This window comes from Pseudonaja textilis, chromosome 7, assembly GCF_049901715.1.
Source record: "Pseudonaja textilis isolate UNSWEBS1 chromosome 7, rPseTex1.2, whole genome shotgun sequence".
Classification (NCBI taxonomy): Eukaryota; Metazoa; Chordata; class Lepidosauria; order Squamata; family Elapidae; genus Pseudonaja; species Pseudonaja textilis.
The window spans coordinates 44,499,046-44,517,091 of NC_141996.1; the positions used below are offsets into that span (position 1 = coordinate 44,499,046).

At 34.0% G+C, this 18,046-nt stretch overlaps 1 protein-coding gene across 3 annotated transcripts in view; it reads right to left on the minus strand.

The window, feature by feature from the left end:
• Positions 1-1,168: 1,168 nt before the first annotated feature.
• The window catches only part of NRIP1 (nuclear receptor interacting protein 1), an 88,895-nt gene continuing 72,017 nt past the window's right edge, over positions 1,169-18,046 (minus strand). For all 3 annotated transcript variants that reach the window (XM_026700662.2, XM_026700661.2, XM_026700660.2), the window contains exon 2: positions 1,169-10,042. In XM_026700662.2, the coding sequence (XP_026556447.1) occupies positions 6,243-9,728 (3,486 nt within the window). In that variant the 5' untranslated portion in view covers positions 9,729-10,042 and the 3' untranslated portion in view covers positions 1,169-6,242. The remainder of the gene's footprint in view (positions 10,043-18,046) is intronic.

The following is an 18,046-nucleotide window of genomic DNA, read 5'->3' on the forward strand; positions in this document are numbered from 1 at the left end:
CTTAATTAGCTGATTAAAGCGGGACACTTTGAGCCTAGAATATTGAATCTTTTCACAATATTCTAATTTTCTGAGATTGTGGATTTGGGGTTTTCATGAGCTGTAAGCCATAATCATCTCAATTATGACACATCACGGCTTGAACTATCTTGCTTTGCTTGTAATGAGTCTATCTCATATATTAGGTTCACCTTTTAAGTTGCATTATTGAAATAAATGAATTTTTGCACGATATTCTAACTTTTTGAGTTTCACCTGTATACCTCAATGATTTCTGTGTCCTTAGATAAATGTGCCGGGCAGAGAGATCATCAAAGCATCACAATATAGGCATGCTGGATTTTAGAAGAGCTAATTTCCAAAACTTTAGAGAGCTAATATCCAGGATCCCATGAAAAAAATAATCAGATCAAAGTGAAATTAGAAGAGTTGTGTGTATGTGTGTGTGTGTTTATGCATATGTGTGCGTGCGTGTGTGTGTGTGTGTGTGTGTGAAATAGATGATGGAGGTAATTTGTAAGGATTAGGAGTTTTACCAGCAAGTAGCTAATATCTGTAGGAAGCAAATTAGGAAAACTAAAGGGGGAAAAAACAGAGCAGATTCTAGAAAAAAAGGCCTGGCTGACTGTTAAAAGATGGTAGGATAGTCATGGATAATAGGGTGAAGGCAGAGCTTTCAACTCCTACAGTACTTCAGTCCTTTCAATAAGGGAATTATGTTCAATGGACCTAGATAAAACAAATGACAAAAGGATGGGGTGGCAACCCAAAATAAATATGGACAGAAATACAGAGAAAATAAATAGGAACAATGTGCTAGGTACACATTTTTTTTAATAAGGTACTAATTAGAAAGGTTGTTGTTTATTAGTCCTGAAGTATTATAATACTGATTCAGTTTCCTGGGACTAATACTGTTACAGTAAACTGAAGTTCAACTGATTAAAGAATCTTAGTGAACAAATATACTTGATAATCTCTATGTGATGCACAGTAGAAGAATTATGTATCTGCTCTAATTCAGCAAATATTACAAGAGATTGTATGTTTTCCTCTATACGGGATTTATGCATGGAGTATTAGTCTACAAGAGGGGAGATTATGGCAAATTAAGAATTACTGTTTGGTTGCAAATAAAACAATGCAATCAATAGATTAAGACTACAAATTCAATGCATTTTTTCATTTATTCAAATTTTCTGCAGGAAGTAAACACTGAAAGAATTTTAAAAACTTCACACTGCCATATGTACAGTTTTGCGACATTACATGAATAAGTCATGTCTTAATAAAATGAGAATTTTTATTTTTTTTTAATCAGTGAAAACTTCACAACAAAAAAGGCTGTATAAATTCCATAATTTGTATGTATGTCAATGCAAAACAAGATTACATTATCTGAAAATACTGCAATAGAATTTCAGTGGCTTTAAATGGAATTAAAAACTTAACAATATTTGTGATGGGGGGCAAGGAGAGGATCTTTTCGTTTTAAAGGTAGTTCTTTTTTCCCCAGGCTCATTCATTTGAAGCATTCTTTTACAAAGCTGAAATACCATAGCAGAAGTCATGTTCAGAAACAGAATACAGTGATAATCCGGTTTTGACAATTTTTGCCATTGCAGAGATGCACAGGGTCCCCCATGCATTTATCATGCAGCAATAATTACAATTTTAAATAAAACATTTTCTATACATTCCTCCAGACTTGCACTGTATACATACATGCAAAATGTTAACCCTATGCAATAATATTTACATTTATTAATACATGGAATATACAGAACAAAATGATTAAAATGTTAATTTCTTTGCATTTGATATAATACAAAATATGTATTTTAAAGAAACCACTATTTACATCATAGTTTTTAGAAAAAAAATTAAACATGTTAAGAAGTCTATATATTTACATATGTATACATATATATAGAGAGATATAAAATATAACTTGCCAGTTTATTCAACTAAGATGCAGCAGAGAATTAACTGGTAATATTTTGCTCTCATTAGTGACAATCCAAGGGAAAACAAAATATTAACAAAAAATTAAATATTTATTTCTTGTTATAGAAAAACAAAGGTGGCTGAGCACACCTCAAAAATCAAGTATTTCTGATATTGAGAAATTACAGTAGGTTTCTGCTATTTATTATACCAGCCTGGCCCTGAAAAAAAAGTGATATTGCATTGAAACTCAGATTTCTTAAAGAAATACATCTCTTTTCGGATTCACTTGGACAACCTGAAAAAAGACAGTCTGATTTAGTGAATAAATGGATGTGTTGCATTTGTGCAAAATCTGAGTAGTATTTATTTGCAGGTATGTGATTCATTTATAAGCATGTATGTGATTCAGTTGTACAATCCAAGATTATGAATAGTCACTTGGAAGTAAGCCCTATTATATTCATGGAGTCACAGCCAAGTGTGGAAAATAAAACATTTTTCCAAGTAAAATAGAATGCCAAATGTTGGGGATATGTCAATTTATGTTTGCTTTTATATGATGGAAGAATGAGATAAATATTACTTATTACTCTTGTATATATTTTATGCTTTTGTAACTGAATTTACGCAGGATTAGAGATCCAGATAGGAACCAAAGAAGAAATAAAAATAAAGAGGGAAACAGAAGGAGTGGATAATCCCTCGTTCCTAAAAGAACTTTTAAAGTCAGTTTACTGTTTTTTGTAGTTCTCAGCCCTGAGGTCAAGCTGAAAGTAAAGCACTTGCAGGAATGTGTGCTTTTTCTTCAAATCAAACCTTTCTCTTCATTTAACATCTTAAATACTTAATTAATTTACACTTAACTGCAGTACATGAATCAAGTTCAGACATGTGATGTTCATAATTTAATTTTAACTGCAATTCTAAGTTTTGCTATTAAATGTGGCATTTTGAAGTCTGCAGTTTGAAATATTTCTAATTTTAGAAATGTCTAATATAAAATACTAATAATGCAATGCTAACGATTATTATCAAAATAATACATGTGTGTGAAGTGCTGAAGTGGCAAGAATAGTAAAGCAATTAATGTATTATTAAAAATTATGCAAAAAGGTTTTAGCCAGGTTTTCATGCCTGTGTGTTTGAGATACAAAACAATCAAGCCCATTAAACATGATCTCAAATATAACTTAATAGTTGAAAAGTGAGATTCTATATTAAAATGGCTTATTCTAAATGTTGTAAGGCAAAGAAATACATAAAAACTGCTTCTCAACTGTATCTGAATAAAATCCAATGAACTCAAAAGAATGTATTTGAGAATATTTGAGAATACATTTGAAAATATTTGAGAATACATTATAAGATTGCACTACAATAGTGCACTAATACATGTCTATTGAAACTTGCAAATCAATTTCAATTTCATGCACATTTTTGGTTGTTTATGTTCCTCTTAGACCAAAATATGGGTTCTTGAAAGTGGGAGGGAAGAGCCATTGGGCAAAAGCAAAAGACATTGAGGAAAATAGCTAGAACATATAAAGGAAGGGATTGGGAATACAGAGTAAATAGGCAGGGACACTGCTGTTGCCAATATCCTTGACCCAAAGGTGCCTTTTCAAAAGGCAACTGGACTTTGTTCTTTCTTGAAGTTTTGCTTCTCATCCAAGACATTTCTTTAAATCTTCAAGGAAACATCTTCAAGGAAAAACGAAGTTCAGTTGCCCTTTTGGGACAATCATGATGACTGAGAATCTCTCTAGACCAATATTCTTGAGTTCAACTCTGCTTATTCATTTAGTACACCCACCCTCTGAATCTTCCCAGATCATCCATTCATTAGCTCTCTTTAAATGCTGCTGATGTACTTTCCTTCAAGCATAGTGTAATGGGAAGTAGAGAAAAAATGGCATAGGGAAGATTGATAAATGACTTGCTGTACAGGCCATGTAGAAGATAAAGGAGAAAAGAGCAAGGAACATTATTACACTATTCCTCTTGTAAGTGACTTCCAGACTTCAGTCTTGATGAAATCACAATAACCAAAATATCTGGGTTTCAGTTCTGCTGAATCACAGTCACCAGCAGAACTTCCAAGGAACAATGTTTGTTCCATTTAAAAACAAAACACATTGTCCATGTTTTGCACACACCACTAAACAAAAAGTTCAATTTAATTTGATTGGGTTTTTTTGCACCAATAATGAACATAAGACTTGAGCTTCAATATTACACATAAGAATTTACGCAAGACTCATAATTTGTTGCTATTGCTATGGGTCATGTAATAGCTGTAATAAGAATTAAGTGAAATTATGAAATTTAAGTTACTGATGGCACCTGGATATTATGCTAACTTCTCAAGGAATAATGGCAGTTTCTGGGAAACAATTGAAGGATGTTATGCTATTTACATTTTATTCGTAATTCATTTGATGGCATACTAGTTATTGTGGAAATAAATTTCTGTATTTTCAATTAGAGTAGCCTTCTCATTTACTCTCCAATGATATGTATCTGTTTATATAAAAGTTTAGTCTGCCAATAATAACTAATACATGCATATTTTCAATATAGCTGAACCTGCTGAGCTGAGCTGTACTAGATTTGGCTTTTTGTCAAATACAATTTTACCCAAATCTGTGGAAGACTTGAATTGATCTGGATTTAATCACAATAAAAGGTGTTACCAAGTAATGTGTTTGAAAAGAAATGCAGAAAATTATATATAAAAGTACCATTAACCTTGATACTTCAAAATTATAATTATAGAAAATTTTAAATAATCCGTGATTTCATTGGAACTAATCTAAATTTAAAAATTATTTTTATTTAGCTTTGTAATGTGTTTAACATGTATTTCATGTCTAATGGGATAAATTAAACCAACAATTTTGAACATAATACATTTATTAATGATGTTTCTTGCCACTTTCCCCTCTAGGCATCTGGAATTCCATGAATCAATAAAATAACATCTTTCACACTAGTAGATGCTTAGTTTATTTACTTTATATTTTCCAGTTCTGCAGTCAAATGTAGAGTTTATTTATTTTAAGGCATTTAAATATTAAAATCATTCAGTTCTTCCAATTTATAATTCCTTTCTTATTGCTAGGATAGAAAAAGTTTAAAAATGATCGTGAGCTCGTTTAGATCATTTGATAATTTATACATCTTTCATCTTAGCTATATAAATCTTTTATATATATGAATTAGTGAAAATAGATCACAATGTTAGATTGACTGTCATATTTTTTTCTTTTTTTAAGCATGAGTCTAGAATCTTTCAACTTCATGTTAATTTCCCTGGAAAATTTGAATAAATGTAAATAAATAAACAATTAAAAGTAGTGAAAGAGATTTATCTTTTCCTGCCAGTAATTTATGATTCAGCTTCATTATTTTTTAAAGTCACAACCTAGATTTAATTTATTGAAGCCGAGTGTCTAGGAAAGGCAACCAAAAAAAGGACAGTATTTCTTGTGGTTCTGTCCAATTATGCAAATTCAAATTACACGCTATTTGGAAGCACTAGAAATTTCATTGTGTACAATTCTCTAGTTAATACTGATTAAGTATTACAAAAACAACAAATAAATGACTTGGCCTGGATGATGATCCATTTATATATATAAAAATATTCTTCACATTTTATAAATGAACAGACAATACAAGATGATGGTAGCCCAGTTGTGAGAGAAGAGAAAATATACAATGTTGAATGATGCAATATTTAAATGATACTGCATTGTATGAGTAACACCAGTATCTCACAAAAAATCTTCTTTTATGTATCTTACTACAGTTGCTTTTGTCTCTATACTTATTCCTACACTCGCCCAGATACATGTAAATAAATCTGCTCATATGATTTATTCTGTTTGCCATGTGTACAAATCACATACAGCTTTTTGAAATGTCTGTGATTTATCACTTTCGTGGTTTTGAAACATTTAAGGAAAATAGTATGGATTTCCATAAGCAAATACTTATGTGCAAGGACAGTAATAGCAGTTACTCACTGAGTACAATCCAGCTGCAAATTACTCATGGACATTTATATAATTAACAAGTCCTGATGACATGTATTGTGATAAATTTCTAGTAAATTTCTAGTAAAGCAAAAATAAAGAACAAAAGCTGTATGCATCTTAAATATCAGCAAAAAAAATTCATCAAACAAAACCATAGCTATACCATGCTCTTCTCAAATCATGCTAGATTTACATTATTTTATTCAAAGAAAATATTCAAACCTGATTGTAAACACTTTGTAAGATTTTAACCTACTCAGGTTCTTTTTTTATTGTTAATACCTTTTCTAAGAGTCCATATACTTCTCCATTGTGTTGAATGGACATATTATTTGAATGGCTAATGTATGCATTTCTTCTATTAGGAAATGTTTTACATTCTGTGACAGGAGACAACTCTTTCTTCATTGTGACAGAAGATGAATTTTCCATAAATGATTTATCTCTCCAAGCATCTTTGCTATGGGCTTCCTGAATACTAATAGGGTTCCCCCCCTTTTGTAACATATAATACAATATTGGATTAGTTTGGGTCAGTCTTGGGGAGTCTCTCTCAAGATCATTTTTGTCAGAATCAGTGATGACCCATTTTAGAGGTCCCCTTTCATTAGGTACATGGCAAATGCTAAACTGGTCACATTCTGGCTTTGATGATACTGTGCCTCCCAAATGTTCAGTGAAGGGAGAACTGGCAGGACTCTTCATAGCAACTGAATATTGAAATGTCTGGTAGTCCAAGCAATTGCTTGGTTGCCCCGGGTTCCCTATGAGAGTATGCATAGGAGAAACACTGAATTCAGCCTTGTCATTATTTGATAGGTTATGTTTGCTTCCTTTCTTTTTGCCATCCATTACTGATAAATTATTTCTATGCTGAGACATATCTTTTTCACAATTTTCTGATAGAAGCAGTTGCTTTAGCACATTAAATCCTTTACTTTCTGTAGACCAACTTCTGTTTTCACTTTCATTATTTGACACATAACCTGAAGAATATTTTATTTCAAAATCAGTTTTGATGAACTTAGATTCTTTTTGGTTAAGACAACTGCCATACAAAGCATCTGCAGTAGTTTTGTGATTGATTGTGACATCAGGTATTTTACCTTTATTACTTTTTAGTATTTTTAAAGGACCTTCTAAAGAATCAGAATGCAATTTTCTCTTTTTCGGGAGCATACTGTGACTTTTTGATTCCACAAAACTCTGTTCATGGTTTCTCCTATCCAGGTTATCTGCAGAGCAGCCATCTTGACTCTGTCTCAGTAATCGACTTAGAAGTCCATTCTTCGAAAAGGAAAAGTCTTGAGATGTAAGAGACTGGGACTGAAATTCTTCTGATGCTGGAGAAATAGCTATATTTCTCTCTAAAGAATGAGTTGTTTCTGGAAATTTCTTATTAACATTTTCAATTATTTGTTGAGCATTTGAATTCTGAAGGGCACTGGATTCTTCCTCAGAAGGCTCAGCTTTTATTTTTACAGTTAGTATTTGTTCATTCAAAACTTTTTCTGTTGGATCTTGTAAATTCTCTTCTTTTAAAAACATTTTTTCCTTTGTTTCATTCATATTTTTGTTGGTGGTTCCCAGAAGTAACTGGAGCACAGTGCGTCGTTCTAGCAGATTTTGGATTTCTGAATTGGGAAGTTTTTGTTCTGGGAGAAACTGATTAGTGAGAATTCTGTTTTTTTCAAGTGTACATGATGTGTTATGAAGCAGGGAGGTATTTAGTCCATCTATCAATGCTACTGGTTTCTCAGTGTTAAGAGTCATTAGTTGTTTGCTTGCTTGTCTTTGGTTATCCCCTGACATGGAAGACTGCATCCCACATTGAGCTAAGTTTTGCAATAGTTTACTTGCGCTGAAAGATGAAGGTGTTTGTAAAGTTTCTTTTTTATTTTGTTTACTTCCATGAAGTTCTTTGTGAATAGTAAGATCTATCAAGTGTTTAGAAGCTGGATTAGATAGTCTCTCGGGCTGTATGATGCAAGTATATGGTGGTGAATTACATTTTATCATTAAAGGAGAATTGTGTGAAAGGTTGATAGGTGAATCTGCTTTTGCAGAAGTTTGCAAAGGAGGAGTATGTACTGGAATTATTCGATTAGTATTAGAAGAGTCAGTAATAGGAGTTCTGTTAGTCATTGAAAAATTAAATTTCGCCACATCAGCTGGAACTAATGTTCCTTCTGTTTCTTTAACTTTTGGTGAGTTTTCTTCTTCCTTATGACCAAGTAGCAATTGCAGTAAAGTTACTTTTTGGTGTGGATTCAATTTTGTATTTTTAGAAGTATCTTTTTCTTCTATGTTTTCCAGAGATGGGACTTTTGATTCCCAACTATGAAACAACGATTGAGTTAAATTGTCTAGAGAAGTTGTCTGCCCTGAATCTTGAGTATTTGTTTTTTGTTTGAAAGACAAATCTATAGGAAGACAATTTGAATGGGAACTCTCATCATCACTGCTATCATCTTCTGTAAAACTTGGGTTGTTGTCAGAGTATTCATCAACAGTAGTTGGTGTACTGCTTTCCTCAAAAATGCTGGACCTGTCATTTTGTTCATATTGTTTGTTCTGCTTAATAGTACTATGATTTTTCAGGAGGTGCAAAAGCAAACTACTGTTAGTAGGTGGTTTCATATGACCTTTTTCTGATGTTTTATAGTTTGTAATTTTTGGAGATGAATGAATTATGCCCATATGACTCTGAAAATTTGTGGTATTGCTTTTATTGGTTGTTGTTTTGTTTGAACATCTTGCCTGACCATTCAAATGGCTTTCCATTCCTTTTGATAGTTTAAAACGACCAACATCTTTTGGAGGAACAGTTTCTTTTAGTTTTGCCATAGCAGAAAGTCTCTCACTTGCGATTTGATTGGCATTTTGTGCTTTTAGAGCATGTTCCCTGGAATATTGCTGCAAATGTGCTTCACTTGAAAGAAGCAAAGCAAGTTGGCTGCAGGCAACACTTGGCTTAGGTGATGCAGCAGGACTAGATCTTTTCTCTACCATGTTTGCAACAGCTTGTAGTCTTGCAGCACAAGAAAGTGATTCATTCATTGCTTTTGAACCACTCTGTCCTGAATGTGTAGATTCTTTAAACCGATCTTGAACTAGGTTTGTTGTTAGCTCTGGCAGACCAGTCTCCAGTTTTTCATCTTTCAATTTGTTTTTTTTCAGCAAAGTCTTCAAGTGACTGGATGCAACACCATAGCACCTCAAGTCTTTCTCTACCTGCGAGGAATCATTGCTGAGCGAATATCCTTGCTCTTTAAGGCTCTGCCTAATTTGTTGCGACAAAGCAACACTCTGCAACCTAGAGCTAAATGACTGTAGTAAGGAAGCCAGCAATGTGCTATCTTGCTTGCTTTTAGGCACATTTTCAACCATGCCAGCCAACAACGCTTCTTTTTTCTCATTTATATCCACAAAAGAATCAGACAATCGTCCTTTGTTTTCAGCATTCCAGTCTTCAGAAGACTGTAGCAATCTTGCCTTTTTATGATGCAACATGCCAGAACTTCTATATGTATGTGTGTTGGGAACACCATCTCTCTGACAGCTAGGAGATGCATTTCCAGAAACGCTGAAATTCTGATCTTCAGCATTACTAGTAGGCTTTTTGTCAATGACAGAACCCGAACCTCCGGCTGTCTGATGCATTAGTAATCCCTCTAAGTAAGTTAGAACAATGGAATCCTGGTGCATCTCAGAGACAAGATCTTCTCCATGAGTCATGTTCAATACAAGTATCCACAAAAGCTCTCTTTTTATTCTACTTAGGATCTAGTGTATTATATGTGAACTGAAATTTAGCTCAACAAATAAATGTATACATGTTTTCCAAATTTGATGCAAGACAGTTGTAATACTCTTTTGCAGATCTTTCCATTAAGTATTTGTAGAAGAAGCAGTGTTCCCATTTTTCTCTGATTTAATATACACCATTTATGATGTTAAGGGACTATTGTATGGTGTCAGGTTAAAATGTTTTGTAGGGATTGACAATATTGTTTTCCATCTTCTTTCATCATATTACAAACACTTGATTCCTGTTAAAAAAAAAAGAAATAAAATATCAAGCCAAATCAAAACATAAATGTTTCATACAAGCAGGAATATTTCAAAATTCTATGTACAATTTCAGGTAAACCTTCCTATATAATTTTATTACTCTTCACTTGATTTTGAAGAGCACTAGAAGCCACAATAGCTCTGAAATGCAGTTGTGTGGGCAATTGATGAGTGGTTCCACAGTCCTAATAAATAGATCAATACTCTTAAAAATATATTTATAAGGATTTCTATTAGATTGATGAGAAATTTAGAAAAGTTGTAGACTGACCATTTATACAGGTTTGGAAATAGTAATACTTTCAGTTTTTGGATTAATATGTTTTGTAGGAATATATAATAATAATTCTGTGAAGTTCAAATAATGTTATGGGTTTCTTTTTTTAATGTATTATTCCACCATTAACACCATAAATAAGACATAAACATGGTAGAAGTAGACATAGCAGTAATCCATGCAAAGTAAACTTTCACATTTGGGGAAAGAGAAATAACATATGAAGTAGCATGCATAATATCATACAGATATTATGTACCATACGGATAATATCAACTTGTGGCTGGTTACTTAATGACCATTCAAAATTATGATTGTCTCAGAACAAGTTATTATTATTTATTAATTTGTTGGCTGCCCATTTCATCATAAGGTGACTCTGGACAGCTTACAATGTTAAAAAGAATCAAACAATAGAAAATCATTTATATAATAACATTAAACACTATAAAATACAAATTATCTTCTATAACTAAAAGATGGGGAGGGATGTAGTATGTAGTAGGATGTGTATGAGAGGGAGATGGTCCAAATGAGATGGCAGGGGGTGGGGGGAGTCACGCACACATTGCATCATGGGTGCAGGCACATGAGCACACGTGAGCACTTTTGGCATGCGATGTGGAAAAGGATAATTCAATAAAGATGTATTCTCAATTTTACTAGGCTTCCTTCAAAGTCATTTATGAGTAGATATTTTGCATCTAAGGTTCATTAATTAGAGCAGGGGTGTCAAACTGGATTTCTTCATTTTTGCCCTCCATAGCCTCCTGCAGCACTCTGCTGGCTGAAAGTGGGCCGTTTTCAGCCATTTTTTGGTTTGTTTTGGGCCCATTTCTCAGCCCAATTTTCAGCCAGCAGTGCTGCAGGAGGCCATAGTGGGTGAAAATGAGGCACGGGGGGCTGCACATGGCCTGTTTTAGCCACCAGAGGCATTGCGGGATGTTCCCTTGATATTTCCAGGCTAGCCCTGTGGGGCCTTGAGTTTGGCACCCTTGAATTAGAGTATTATTTTTATAGTAGTTATATATATGTATTCTCAACTGTCAGCCTGTTTTGATCTTTAACACCTAGACATAACATATTATTTATAATCTACAAACTTCAATGAATTATAAAGGTTTTTATGGGGAAGATAAACATCTTAATTTTATCTTAATTATTACTAAATTGATCATGTAAATTACAACATTCCTGATTTTTAGTTTTACCATTTTGAATTCAGTTTCTTTTTTCTTTTTTAGTTGTTTAGTCATAATGTCATTGTATTAACAATGTTGTAGTCTGTAAGCAATATTTGGAAGGAAATGTTATTCTTTTATTTACATGATAATTTTACAGTATAAGAAACTTGGAATCCTCACAGGGGGATGTTTTATGGTAAAATTTCCTGATCTAATAGGAATGAAATACTTTAGATCAACTAATGGGCAACCACGTTTGAGATTTTGATTTATCACAAGAGCAATTTGGAAAATCCAAAACCAAATGAAAGTGTATACAAATAAATCAATCTTATCCAGATTCTTTAGCAGTTGTGAGTTTCTAAGTGGAACAAAAATTTGTCCTGGGATTATTACAAATTTACAATTTTAAAAAATTAAAATATATTATTAATGCCCATTATTAATTTGGAATGTGTTCTCATTACAGATCTTAAATATTAAATATAATTCTTGTCTTAAGAAGATTCTTAGTTCAAAAATCTTATTGGAATGCATCATATAAGGTTTTCATTGAGCACAAACACACTGCAGCAACTTTGAACACCAGAAAAGGGAAACAAACCACCTATTTTCCAATGAAATGGATATTGATTACACCAAAAGCAACACGAACTATGAAATTGAGAACATGACCACACATCAAAAATATCTCAGAAACAACCAATAGACCATTACAATGACACAACATCACTGTAGTAATAAAACCAAATAAAGTTCTCCAAAATATCTTAAATAAACTAAAACCCTAATAGTCCAAGAAGAAAACATAGGAGTCATCTACAGTATAAGAGCCGTAACAGCCACTCTGTAGGATAGGCAGGCATGAACAATAGCTAGCAGTAAGAAGGCACAATGAAAGCCTTAATTTCATAACATATGACTAAAACACAATTTCAACTGGGAAACAGTATTTTAGTTCAAGTAAAATCCAAAAATATAAGGGAATTCCTGAAAGCTTGGCATTTGGATAGTTATCAATAGACACAAAGAAATAAGCCATATTTACATACCATTCAAAACAGACAACAAAAGCTAAAAAGGAAACAAAAAGACCAGAACTCATCCCTCCAGTAGATATACAGAGAATAGCACAAGACAATAAAGCAGAAAGCAATGCCCTAATCAAGGTCCAGTACCTAAGCTACTGTACCATAAATATGAATTAAAAATTACACTCACTAGCCCTGATTTACCTAGTTGATTAATGAAATGACCAGAGGAAGATGAAATATTACATAAAGGCTTTGCCTTTAGAAAGTGGTTTAAAGATGTGATATAACTGAATTGTAATTCAACAACCTGTAATTCAACATCATCAAATATGGGAGTAACAAAAATGACTTTCCTTTTAAAGACAATCAGGAATTGATAATGTATTCACTTTCTACTTATGAACAATCTCTTTCACTTGATGTAATGGAGAGACTAATGAATATTATTCCTTATTTGATCTGTAAGTGCGTATATTTATAATCTGGAAATTTACATAATGCACACTAAAGGTTTATCACTAATATTTATACTAAATCAAAACTGGGTGAAATGTGAAAAATATATTTTTCCTTCACAATGTTTCTATGTACTACTGAAAAAACAGGCAAATGTATAAACATATGAGCAAATGTATAAACTAGTGAAAACTGCTTATATAGTCATGCATATGAGATAGATGACCACATAAATAAATAAATTCAATTATAAAATCAATTTAGTAATTATGAAAACAATTTACTAACCGTAAAACTAATCTTTAATTTTCTTTATATATTTATATTTTCTTGCAGCATCAAAGTCGATTATTTAACATATAATAAATCTACAGCAACAATCACAGTAACAACTACATGATAATGAAAACCTTTTAGCTGTACAGTTCGGAGAACCGGCAAATACCACCTCTGACTGGAGATTTTATGGTATCCTTCCCCTGCCACACCCACCAAGCCACAGAACCAGTAGTAAAAAATTTTTGAATCCCACCACTGATGTTTAGATTTTTAGAAGATTAAAAATATTAATATTACACTTTTCAAAAGCAAGATAGGAACACTATTAGTGCTTTTGAATTTTGGGTTGGAGAACACTCTTAAGAATACTATGGAAATCCAAGAAAACAAATGAATGAATTATCAAACAAATCAATCCAGAGTTCTCATTTGAGGCACAAATGAATAGACTTAAATTGTCATACATTAGATACATTATATAAAGAATTATCTTTTTGGACCCTAATGATGGGAAAGGGAGAAGGAAAGAGAATGTGTATAATCTTATTCAAAATGCGACTTCTTTTTGCAGCCAGAAGCTGCAATCTGACCTTCTTTTAATAATTTTCTGCTCGCTTTCAGACAATCCAGCCAAGAGAAACATGCCCGTTTTGAACAAAGGCTTAGCAAAAACTGGGGACGCTAAGGAGGAGCCTCAAGTAGGAGTGTCTCAGAAATCAGCTCAGCCTATTGGATGAGAGACAGAAGCACCTCCCATGCCTGGATGCTCTGAACAGCTCATCTGGAGAAGGTCCAGTTCACTTTGTTATGGAGAAAATCTGAATGTTGATTTGATGCACATAATCAACCAATTAATCAATTGTGCAGAGTGCAAACTAAAAAAAAGTTATAGAGTGCAAAAAAAAAAAAAAACTCCACAGAAAGATGTGTTTGTGATGCTTCATTTACACTGAATAATATAAAATCTTTCATCTATTGTTTTTTTATTGGTATCAGTTAGGAACCATATTTCAAATGTCTACCTTTGCCTTGCTGTGTGATGTGTACTACACAAGACAGCTATTCATTTTTAAATTTGGTTAGACTTCTATTTTGGATATATATTGTCATTTTCTCATAGTTTACAGTTTTTATTAATTTATAATATAAAATACAAAAATACAAAAGCAATTTTTTGTATTTTATATTACAGGTGAAACTCAAAAAATTAGAATATTGTGCAAAAGTTCATTTATTTCAGTTATGCAACTTAAAAGGAGAAATTAATATATGAGATAGACTCATTACATGCAAAGCAAGATAGGTCAAGCCATGATTTGTCATAATTGTGATGATTATGGCTTACAGCTCATGAAAACCCCAAATCCACAATCTCAGAAAATTAGACTATTACATGCAATCAATAAAACAAGGATTGTACATAGAACGATATCGGACCTCTGAAAAGTATAAGCATGCATATGTACCTCAGTACTTGGTTTGGGCCCCTTTTGCAGCTATTACTGCCTCAGTGCAGTGTGGCATGGAAGCTATCAGCCTTTGGCACTGCTGAAGTGTTATGGAAGACCAGGATGCTTCAATAGCGGCCTTCAGCTCTTCTGCATTGTTTGGTCTCATGTCTCTCATCTTTCTCTTGGCAATGCCCCATAGATTCTTTATGGGGTTCAGGTCAGGTGAGTTTGCTGGCCAATCAAGCACAGTAATCCCACGGTCATTGAACCAGGTTTTGGTGCTTTTGGCAGTGTGGGCAGGGGCCAAGTCCTGCTGGAAAATGAAGTCAGCATCCCCATAAAGCTCATGTGCGGAAGGAAGCATGAAGTGCTCCAAAATCTCCTGGTAGATGGCTGCGTTGACTCTGGACTTAATGAAGCACAGTGGACCAATACCAGCAGATGACATGGCTCCCCAAATCAACACAGACTGTGGAAACTTCACACTGGACTTCAAGCATCTTGCAGTGTGTGCCTCTCCATTCTTCCTCCAGACTCTGGGTCCTTGGTTTCCAAATGAGATGCAAAAGTTGCTCTCATCAGAAAAGAGGACTTTGGACTACTGAGCAACAGACTAGGTCTGTTTTTCTTTAGCCCAGGTAAGAGGCTTCTGATGTTGTTTGTTGTTCAGGAGCAGCTTGACAAGCGGAATATGACATTTGAAGCCCATGTCCAGGATGTGTGTGGTGGCTCCTGATCCATTGACTCCAGCCTCAGTCCACTCCTTGTGAAAGTCCCCAACACTTTTGAATGGCCTTTTCCTAACAATCCTTTCCAGGCTGCGGTCATCCCTGCTGTTTCTGCACCTTTTTCTTCCACACTTCCCCTTCCACATAACTTTCTATTAGCATGCTTTGATACAGCACTTTGGGAACATCCAGCTATTTTTGCAATTACCTTTTGAGGCTTTCCCTCCTTATGGATGATGATGATTTTCTGCACAATTGTCAGGTCAGCAGTCTTTCCCATGATTGTGATTCCTACTGAACCAGACTGAGAGACTGAACCCTTTGCAGGTGTTATGGCTTAATTAGCTGATTAAAGCGGGACACTTTGAGCCTAGAATATTGAACTTCCATGAGCTGCAAGCCATAATCATCTCAATTATGGCACATCATGGCTTGAACTATCTTGCTTTGCATGTAATGAGTCTCTCATATATTAGGTTCACCTTTTAAGTTGCATTACTGAAATAAATGAACTTTTGCACGATATTCTAATTTTTGAGTTTCACCTGTATAACCTAATATATTGTTCTTTTCTAATTGCTATATACTCTCCAATTCTGGTTACCTAGCCTTGTATCATTGGCAATTTCTCTTTTTTAATGTTGTGCCAAATGTGTCTTGTAACTGTCAGCATGAATCAAACTAATGGTGATATTTTTTGGAATTGCATCTAATAGAAATATTTGTGGTTTCATTTCAAAATTGAATTAACCCATTTGTTATCAAGTATACTTTAGGGTTTTTTTTAACAACCCCATGTGATAAAATGGTTTCAATTTAAATATCACAACAAAGAACTAAATACTGCGGGCTTATTTAAGAATGAAACACAGGCAACACTAATTGGATGGTCCAAATTAACAGCAATAATAATTATCACCAATGTTCTTTAAGTGTCCATTTTTAAGTTTCTGGTGTTATCATAAAAGAGAACCTGACCTGAAGCACTTACATTGCAACACTAGTGAAAAGGGTCCAGCAGAGATTATACTATCTGAGAGTTCTCAGGAAAGAACAACTGAATGAAAAACTGATGGTGACTTTCTACCGCTGTACCAGAGAGGGTATTTTAACTTACAACCCTCAAGATTATTAACCTTGGAGGGACAAGATTTGCAATTAGGTTGGCATGGTATGGGAAAAATGAGATACATGGTTACTTTCAAAGACACTATATAACAATGGTGGCTAACCTTTTTGGACTCCTGTGCTGAAAATTGCACCCAGAAGACAATGAGTGTGCAACCCCTCCATGCTCCCTGTGCTTGCATGTGTGATCCCCCACTGCCCCCTTACCTACACTGTGGGCCTCCCAGATGATTTTCAGCCACTTTGAGGCCTTTTTCGGCCTCCCAGAGGCTCAAGGAAAGCCTCTGCAGCCTTTGGAGGCTGAAAAATGGGCCATTTCATCACTTCCGGTATTTCCAGAAATACAGGAAGTGATGAAACGGGCCTGTTTTTTGGCCTGCAAAGGCTGCAGAGGCTTCCTTTGAGCCTCTGGAAGGCTGAAAAAGGCTCAAACGGGCCGAAAATCAGCTGGGAGGTGTGCGCATGCACAGTGCAAGTAAGTTTGGCTGGGGCTCATGTGCCCACACAAATGGCTCTGTGTGCCATCTGTGGCACGCGTGCCATAGGTTCACCATCACGACTATATAAGAAATGCTTTATTGCTAGTATGGGACAAAATCAGAGAACAGCACTATTTGAAAATAAAATGGAAGCACTTATCCACCCAAATGTTTTTAATATGGGAAATGTGGTCAGATACAAAGATATTTTGAATGAAGAGGGTGAGCTCAAATCTAAACAAGAACTGGATGAGCAAGGGATCGAAATGGTTTGGTATTCACACATGCAAATACAATCTAGATATGAAAAAGATGTAAAATTATATGGTTTCTATCGAGAATTGACAGAACTGGATAACATACTAACTGGAACAGAAAAAAGATTGATAAAAAAATTGTATAGCTATCTGTTGAGCATTAAATTAGAAGAGGAACAAGTGAAGGAGACAATGATAGCATGGGCAAAAAAATTTGGTTACACAATAGAATTAGATAAATGGCAGAAGTTGTGGGATAGAAATTATAAGTTAACAATGTCAACTGTATACAAAGAAAACTCGTATAAGATGTTTTATAGATGGCATTTAGTACCGGCGAGATTGGCAAGGATGTTTAAAGAGAAATCAGCTAAATGTTGGAAATGCCAACAAACACCTGGGTCATATCATATGTGGTGGACATGTGTAGAAGCTAAAAAATATTGGACAGAAATACATATATGGTTGGAAAAGATGGTATAACATTGACTTAAAACCTGAAATATTCCTGCTGATCTTACCTGAAACTTACAGTAAAGAGAAAGTATATTTGATTGTTCATGTATTAATTGCAGCTAGAATTGTATTTTCTCAAAATTGGAAAAGCAAAGATTCCTACTGATAAAAATGTGATTAGAAAAAATATTAGAATGTGCAGAAATGAATAGATTAACGCTTGCAATTAAAGAGAAGGAGCAAACTGAATATT